Source organism: Charadrius vociferus, unplaced genomic scaffold (assembly GCF_000708025.1).
Source record: "Charadrius vociferus isolate BGI_N301 unplaced genomic scaffold, ASM70802v2 scaffold7, whole genome shotgun sequence".
NCBI classification, from domain to species: domain Eukaryota; kingdom Metazoa; phylum Chordata; class Aves; order Charadriiformes; family Charadriidae; genus Charadrius; species Charadrius vociferus.
The window spans coordinates 7504197-7513186 of NW_009649308.1; the positions used below are offsets into that span (position 1 = coordinate 7504197).

General features: G+C 48.4%; 1 protein-coding gene across 1 annotated transcript in view; it reads left to right on the plus strand.

Moving 5' to 3' along the window:
* GAB3 (GRB2-associated binding protein 3) overlaps window positions 1-8990 on the plus strand; it is a 65307-nt gene that overhangs the window by 40213 nt on the left and 16104 nt on the right. Inside the window, 1 exon segment of the mRNA XM_009889285.1 lies at window positions 7406-7709. Within this exon segment, the coding sequence (XP_009887587.1) occupies window positions 7406-7709 (304 nt within the window).

Genomic DNA, 8990 nt, shown 5'->3' on the forward strand with positions numbered 1-8990 from the left:
CCCGTTGCATCTCCTCCGAAGAAGACTCATGCTGACTTTCTTGAAACAAGATTCATTTAGAGTCATACTGAAACTACCACGAGCAGAAAGACAAGTGACTCAATAAATGACTCACGACTTAGCAGACAGAATACAGTGTTAGACTGTAGTCTGTCCTGAACTCATTGTATGGTGGTCCTTTGCACAGGGTGAGACAGACCATTTGTGCCAGTCTGTGTTGAACGTTGTCTTGTATGGGAACACAGGTTAGCTCAGAGCTTTTTCCCACCATAGCTGAGCCCTAACCTTGAGAAAACAGAGCTGTAGTGAGCATAAACAGGCAGGGGAAGGGAGAGCTGATGCCTTTCCAGCACCCACTTCAGCTTCCAGGCACCCAAGCAAAGGGAGGAAAACTACTGCAGAAAATTTCTCCTTCTATTCTCTAGCTTAAATAGAATTACGTGCCTGCGGAGGCAGAGGAAGGCCCTAAAGGAGAAGTATTCCTCTCTGAAATTGAGTATTTATTGATTTTTCTTTCTCAGCCGTAAACCATGAGTTTCAGCCTCTCACTGCTGAAGAAGTTTGTGAGATCTGAGTAGAAAATAAGGGAAACCAGACAGCAAGGGAGACAAAATCCAAGAGAAGCATTAAACCAGTGAGTGATGGGCAATGAGCTCAACTGCTCCCAGAGCGCTGCACGGGGACACTGGGAGGGACAAGCAGGCAGCCTCATTAGGGAGAGATTTATTATGCAGAGCTGATGGGAGCTTCATACCAACAGCCACGACTGAAATAGCAAAACCATGACTCCAGCTGGGGGACAGGCTGGGTGGTTTAAGAGGTCTTTTTCATCTCAGATTTCTGCGAGTGAGTTAATCAAGCGCTATTACCAAGAAGCGCAGGCTACCGAGCAGGAGGCGCGAGCCCTTCTGCAAGGGTCTCGCAGTCTGAGCAGCTTGAGCTGCATGGGGCTAGCCCTCTTCTCTTTAAAGAGTGGCATGAAGAGCTCCCAACAATGTCCTCGGCTCTTTGAATGTGAGGATGCTTGCTGGGAGCTGGACCTGACTCCCTCCTTCCCAATGCGCAGGTCTCTTTTGCAGGGTCCATACTCCGCAGTTCCAACACCTCCCGCTCTGTGCAGACGGGGAAAACTCTCTTAACTTATATGGTCTTAATAGGCTTAGATATCAGCTGCTTACAAACCTGTCTACATATGAATTTTAACTTCCTCTTTAAAGCAATTTATAGGAAATGCTATAAAGTTTCACCTTCTTTTTTTTTTTTTTTCAAAAAAGAAAAAAGTTTAAAAATTGTTCTTTAAAAGAAAAGACAAGCTTTGAAAACTTGTCATAAAATTTCACCTTCTTTTTTTTTTTTTTTTCAAAAAAGAAAAAAGTTTAAAAATTGTTCTTTAAAAGAAAAGACAAGCTTTGAAAACTTGTCTACCAGGTGCTGGCACTCTTGAGGCACTACTAGCCTGCAGCTCTGCTAGTTCTCTAGCCCCAGGGATGCCTTGGGGCTGAAGGCAGCTAAACTGCTGTGAGGAGCCCTGTGCAGGCAGTGCCAGCCCTCAGCGGGCTGCCGGAGGGAAGCCACGCCAGACCCTTCTCTGGTGGGATTTGCCACTTTCTCTTTCCAAGAGACTTTGCGGGATGAGAGCAATCCCAAATGTTCAAACCTTTCACAGTCCTCCCCATCACTGAGCTCTCGGACTCCTCTTTCAGTGTCAGACCTCCCCACAGCAGACCTGGGGACGAGCACATGTCCCTCACCTAGAAGCAGGGCTGCAAGGCCACCTTGGTGGGGGAGAAATGTGTACGCATCTGCTGGTCGTTCTGCTCCCCCGTGCCATCCCCTTCGCTGCATTCTGTAAAATGAAGATTATCCTCATGGGGGAGTTGTGAGCATTAATTTAACTGGTAATTTCAAGTTTGTTGGCTGTTCTGTTTTGTTATTAAAACCAGAAAACAAAAATCAAAACCCCACAGGACACGTTATATTTCAGGCCAATTTACCTCATTTAGCTTGTATGTGCTCTAATTAATTATTTAGATCTCAGAAACTGGATATTTTGTACATACAAATGAAAACCTGGTCCTCAGACAGAAGGTAAACGATGAAGGTCTTTGCCTAAACCTTTCCCACGCAGGTGCTCGGCTCCCATTCTGGCCTCGTTTACCAGCTAGCTGTTTTTCCAGCACATAATAGGTTTGCTCATGGCCTGTTTTATCTGACATTGCCGTGGCAGAGCAAATGTTCGCATGTAATAGCAGCCCTTTTTAAACCTCGTACCACTTATTCATCAGAAGCAGAGACGTCAGATTGTGGAAGCAGTGATCGCTTGCTTGGAAACCCTACTGAAATGGAAACAGAGCTATGCCTCTTCTCTTCAGAAGTGGCTCTGGAATTCCCAAAGTGAAAAATTCAGGAGCAAGAAGAAAACACTGATAGCTTGTGTTGCACAGAGCAACATGCTGGCATCCGACCAACGCTGCTGCAAATTCTTTCTTCCTTTTGGCACCAAACTACTCCACTTACGAAGGGCAGATGAAAATTGTTCTAGATTTATGTTGGCTCTTGTCTGATTGTAGTTGTGCTTTTCTGATAAAGCCTTCTCTCTAATGCCAGCAAAGCTTTGGAGGACATGTAAACACATCATCATCATATCATTCCTTCATCAAGAAAGAACTAGTTTCAAGAGGTCCCTGAATAAATGTAATATTTCTTCTGGATGCATAGATCCTTTCCATAGTGTAAGTGAGGAGCCTAGGCTGAATCCCAAGAATCAGTTCCTATTTAAGTATATAGGTTACTTCATCTCAACCACGGGAGCGCAATCTTTCACCCTTAAATTGATCCAAATTCTCTTGTAAATTTGGCAGTGTGTGCAGCTCCAGACTAAATATTGTCAGACATTATTGGCTCTGATCAGCTGAAATAAACCCCTTCTGGGCACAGGCTCAGGGTAATAATAGCGACTGTGCCTCACAAACCGTGAGGAGGAAGATGTTGCAGCAGCACAAGGGTGCAGGTTGATCGTGCACTGCCCGGGTCTGGGGGGAGCAGGGACCAGAGCTGCTGGCTGTGCCATGGGGTGCCGGCACAGCACACTCATCATGGTGCCGGCACAACCACAGCTTCTGGTTTGGGTGAGCGATGGAGAAGGGGAGGAAGGCACACGCCGTGCCACTCCACGTCCTGGTCTGTGGGCAAAGGTCACGCTGCAGAGACAGAAAACCAGGGATGGCGTGAAGAACTGTAACAGGGGGAGGAGGAGGCAGCCTTGTGACTGGCAAACGGTAAAAAGAAAACTACCAAGAGCGTACAACTAGGTAAAACCCCACCATGCTCTGCCATGGGGCGGGGCTGGGCACTGGAGAGGAGCTGCCATGGGGCATGACTGCCTGCCTTGCAGGTGCCAGGTACCCTCTGCCCCTCCAGCCCCGGGCTGAGGAGCCCCGGCCGCTGCTCCGGCAGAGTGGACTGCATGGCACACGAGCTGCCAGGGTCCCTGTGAGCTAAAAGCTGCTGCCGCTGCCTTGTCTGGCCAAGGGCGGCCACAGCTGGGCTCCCAGCGACTCCAGTGTGGTGCATCCCCTTCCCCTGGGGAAGGGAGATGTAGCTCATTGCAGGCAAATGCCAGGAAAATGAGGAGAGGATATTTGACTCTTGGAGATAAAAGGCTCGTGCTGAAAGGTGTGCCAAAACTCCTGCTTTGCCTGTGCCATGGAGCAGAGTGAGCCCTGTGTATCGGTAATGGCACACCTGCTCGTGGCCGTTTGCAGGCAAGCTGCGAGAGTCTCAAAAACTTGGCGCATTGTACGCTCGGCATTGGAGGATAAGCAAAAATGTTTCGGAGTACAATGCTTGGTGAATAAAGGCACATATCAGTGAAAGTTTCAGAATGGAAATGAGCCGCTGGAGAGAGACAGCGGTGGGATTGGATGTGTGAAATGGGAGAAGAGGTACAAAAGATGGTCGATGGCCACCCTGCCCTGGCTCCCACACTGATTTCAAGGGAGGCTGAGTGCTTAAATGCCTGTGAAGATCCGAGCCTGCAAGCGCCAATTCACCCGCGCCGCTGCTGACTCAGGCTGTGCCCGTTGGAAGGCTGCCGTCCCTCGGCACCTCTCCCTCGGCTCCAGGTCCAGCGGCAGGTCGGTGGCATGGGCCAATATCTGCTCTGGTCCCCGCACTGCACAGCGAGATACCACCACCCGTTTCAGAGCACATTAATATTTGGGGCAATGAACATCGGCTGCCAAGGGCAATTAGCTTGTCCGAGCCTGCAGTATCACCAAAGGGCAGTTCCTCTGTCCCTCTCCGACCCCTGCCTTCCTGTGTGTTTCCTACAGCTCCTGTGTTACCCCCACTAGAAAAAACTACTCCGTTTTCAGCTGCCTGGGGAGTTGGCTGCCAGCATGGCATCCACCGGAGCCTGGGGAAGGCAGAGAGGGCAGCTGTGCAGGAGATGGAGAGGGGAGGCCCACCCTTCCCACGGGCAGTGCAGATTTGGGCAGCTATCTGGCATTATTCCCCCTCAGCACTATTTTCACGGCTGCCCAGCTATGATAGCCAGTGTTTTCTCACACAGGCTCGGCTCTGCTCTCCTCTCCCATCATCAGCTGTGCTGACTGGGCACCTCTCCATCTCCAGTCTCTCAGCGCCAGCCAGACAATAAGCCTCATAAAATCGTGTACCTGCAGGGAAACAGGTTATCAGGCAGCTTCTCAGCTGGTACAAAACCAAAGCCAGCAGAGCCAGGGCCATGCTGAAGCCAGCCTTCACCTCCGAACAGAGGCACCGTGAGATTTTCTGCAAAGCACAGCTGCAGTTTTCTCTTTCCTCTCACCCGCTGCCTGGGTTGTGCTGAAACTACAGACAGACCCCTTTAGACTCATGAAAATTCAAATCCTAAAGAGATGGGGACTACACCATCCGGCCACCGGGCAGGTAGCCCTCGGGGCTGGGCTCCCACCTCCCCACAGCTGCGTGGGTGCCAGCAAGGCAGGGTGTCCCCAGCTCCTGTCCTGTCCTGTGCTGTCCTGTCCTGTCCTGTGCTGTCCTGTCCTGTCCTGTCCTACCCCATCCCCCCTCGGCTTGCTCATGTGCATGAGATTTGCACCCAATTTCCATCAGAAGGAGCCAGGTGTATTTAAGCAGCAGGGCTGGCAGCCCCAGGAAGAGGAGCCAGAAGTGGTCTTGTGGGAGAGCTCATGGCTCATTCCTCTCTCTGCCTTTGCAGCCTGCTTCTCTGGGAGGCCAAGGAGCAGGTCTCGTTTGGCTGAGACCTCCTGAAGCATTTATCTTTTGTTGTTTAGGGGTGCGGGTGTGTGAAGGGATGTCACCTTTCTGTGCTGGTGCACCTGTGGGGTGTGCATTAGGCCTGTGTGGCACTTGGACTGCTGGTGGCAAAATGTGGGCTCTTTCTGGGACTGTACCTGTGAGATACCTGCTGGACTGTATTCCACCGGTGAAGCTTGCTCGTCAGGAAAGTGCTTTCTCTGTTAAACATTTTTCCTTTGTTTCTATTTCCTTTGGGGGGCAGGGGGTGTTCTTTTTTCCTGGCTCCTACATCAGACTTGTCTGAGATCTCAGACTTCTGTTATCTCTAGCTACTTTCCACAGAGACCAAACTACTTTCAAACCTCAACAGGTCGTGAGGGCAAGGCTTAATCTGTGTGTGACACACTTTGCACCTCACCTCTGTGTCCTGTTTATTCCGGATGTGACATCCCCCCACCTCTCTGAAAACCCCTCCTTTACACAGGCCAACATGTGCTCATGCAGCCGTGCAAGAGTCCCCTCTATGATATTTCATTCTCTGGTCCCTGTATGTGGTTTTTGAAGAATCTTTTGCTTTCAAAACAGATTAAGGTACTGCCAGGCTGAACAAGCTTATTTCTAGATAAATTTTTGGATGCATATTGACAGACTGTGGAGAGCTTGCTGCACTGCAAGAAAGTCTGTTTTAGGCAGGGGGAAAAAAAAAAAAGCTTTGTCTTGACAAACGATTGTTGCTATTTTTTGTTGATCATTTCAACTATCACCATGCCCATGGGAACTCAGTGCCAGCAAAATCTGTAGTGCCTGTATTGATCCTAAACTGTGCCAATAAGGACTCTCACATCTTAGTGAAAAGATCCTGAACTCAGTTATGTTGCCTTAAGGCCAAATGGTTGGCTGTTTTTAAACTGACAGACAGATCCACTCTCTGCAAAATGAGTGTGATTTTTAACTCGAACACAAGCTTTCACCCAGATTTACATCATTGTGACAAGTCGTTTTGCAAAAAGCCCTTGAATAAAATTTGGGATGGGAGGCTGCGGTGGTAGGTGTTCAGATGTTTCTTTAATGAACTTTTAACTCTTGGCTGTACAGTTATTGCAGGCTCCTGGGCAGCGGGTGACCCCCTGTACCTCTCCTGGGCTGCCATCAGAGCCGGGGCAGCTGCTCCCTGGCAGCCACCTGGGCCTCACTTGTTTGGGCATGGCTATATCCAACATGTTTTTTATGGAGTTTGGTAAGGGGGAAGCTCCTAATGTCTTATTGCAGCTTTTCTCTGTGGAACAGGGCTCGGGGTGGATTTCTTCTGGCCCTCAGAGTAAGTGTGTTGGTGACAGCTGTAATCAACACAGAGGCGCTTATACTGTTGATGAACAAAAACAGCTGCTGGAGAAAAAGGGAAAATAAGTTATTTTGTTCCTAGAAACTTGCATGTAGCTTCATAGAGTGATGATGCATCTTAATCCTGCCAGGACTTCATTTAAGCCTGTATGGGACCCATCCCTTCAGTCACAAGGGTCTAAAAGACATCAGCTCTTACCAGGTTTGGTTTGGGTTGATGGTCACTTGAAGCAGTGTCTGTAAATAAACGTTCTTCTGTAAGGTTTGGAAGTTTTCTGTTTAACTTTTTAGCACTACGACTCCCTTAGGATTTGTTCTGAGCTTTCAGATGTAACAGGCAGCTCATTAACAGCTTTTTATTAGCACTGAAAACGAGGAGAGGGAAGCTGCAGAGGTCATCTGGAGCCCTTGGCTTTGCTGGGCAAAGGACATTTGTTGCCAGACATTAGCTCGTGTACACAGGGTGCAGTCCTAGGTGTTTTCATTTCACAAATGAAAATATGTTATGATCTCTTCTATAGATGAGACGACAAAGTATCAGATCATTTCGATTACACCATGCTGGCAGGCTGAGGCTGAGAGGAGGGGAGAAGTCCTGCTCCTCTTGACCTCCAAAGGGTTGTCCCTCTGCCTTTTTTGCTATCACAAATGCAAGCTGATAGCAAACACTTCAAATCGAAGTCACAATTTGGCCAGCTTATTAAAACAACTATAAAACCTACAAGAAAATAAGCACCTGTGGGTTGATTGACACAGTACATGGTTGGCACTAAAACAGCGCTGTTTGTGCCGTTTGCAGGCATGGCGGAAGCGCTGGTTTGTGCTGCGCAGAGGCCGCATGAGCGGAAACCCAGATGTGCTGGAGTACTACCGGAACAACCACTCCAAAAAGCCCATTCGGATCATCGACCTCAACGAGTGCGAAGTGCTGAAGCACTCGGGACCCAACTTCATCAAGAAGGAATTTCAGAACAACTTTGTTTTTATTGTGAGAACCACCTACCGCACCTTCTACCTGGTAGCCAAGACTGAGGAGGAGATGCAGATCTGGGTGCACAACATCAGCCAGATCTGTAACTTCGGACATCTAGAAGATGGCACAGGTAGGATCATGATCATGCTCGTCTTGGGGTTCGGGAAGATGACCAGTGTCTGGGCTCCTCCACGGCAGCACCCGGGGTGAGAGGACGTGTCAACCTTGCTGGCTGGTTGGACTATCAGGGGTCTCACTGCTGCTGGGCAGAAGTAATGCTGGTCGCTTGGTCTCACTTTGATGAAGCAATTCCTGGTAGAATAAACAGCAGGTCCTTAATAAGAAAAGGTACTGTTTATGTGAAAAGCTGACTGAGTGTTATCTTCTGGGGCCGTTTATTTCATTACATGTCCCTTATTTATTTAGTTTGGCTTAATGTAAGACACCTGTTCCAGGAAAGTGTCCTGCAAAACTTGTGTTTTCTCAGGCTTTGCTGGATGTGGAATGTGCACAGACTTGGGTGTACATGCACGTACATAAATCAGTGACAAAAATACTGAGCTGTCTTAGTCAGTGAGAAGAAAAATAAAGAAAAGACAGAGGTTGGGAGAGTGTTAGAAGTGTGTGTCTAGACTTAGGAGATGGTCCTGCCAGCAAAGCATAAAGTCGGCCTGTTTTGCCAAGGACCTACACCTGTATATACTCATTAGGGTGAATTTCTTGGAAAGCTTCCAAGAGTTAACCACTCCAAGATGGATGTAGCCAGTAATTAAAGTTGGGACCTGTGTCATCGTTAACTTACCTTTCAAATGAGACAATCGGGCTCAGATAACAGCAATCTGTCTTTCCCTTGACATTTCCAAGGGGCAGATAGAGCAGCAATTTGAGAGCTTCATAGGAAGTGAGTCAGAACAAAGTCCTTCACTGCGATAAAAGGCAGTGCAAGAGCAGGGAAGGCTGGTGATGGGGCCACTCAATTCCAAGGGCAGTAATAGGTCTGGGGGTATCATAGTGTGGCCAGGCAGGTCATCCTGCTGTGGTCCCTGTGCTGCTGCGCTCAGAATGCTACTGGTGTCTGCAGCTGCCATATAGCCATACCATTACCTTGTAACTTGAAAGGAAAAAAAAAGGCTGTGGTGAGATGTTTTGTTTTAATCTATCCTGGGTCTTGGCCTTCTTTAATCTTCTCCTCGGTAGTTTATTCTGAGGGGAAATGGGACTGGAAAGAGCACTCTAGTGGTCCTGCTATAAATGTGATGTCTGCTCTTTTCCCATTTGTTTTAGAGACCATGAGGAAAATATGCTGACATATTTTTATGTGCCAGTATAAACTGCCCATGAATGCAACTTGCAAACTAGAGCTGGTAGCTCTGAGGGATTGGAGCCGATAGCCTTTGGATGTAATTACAGA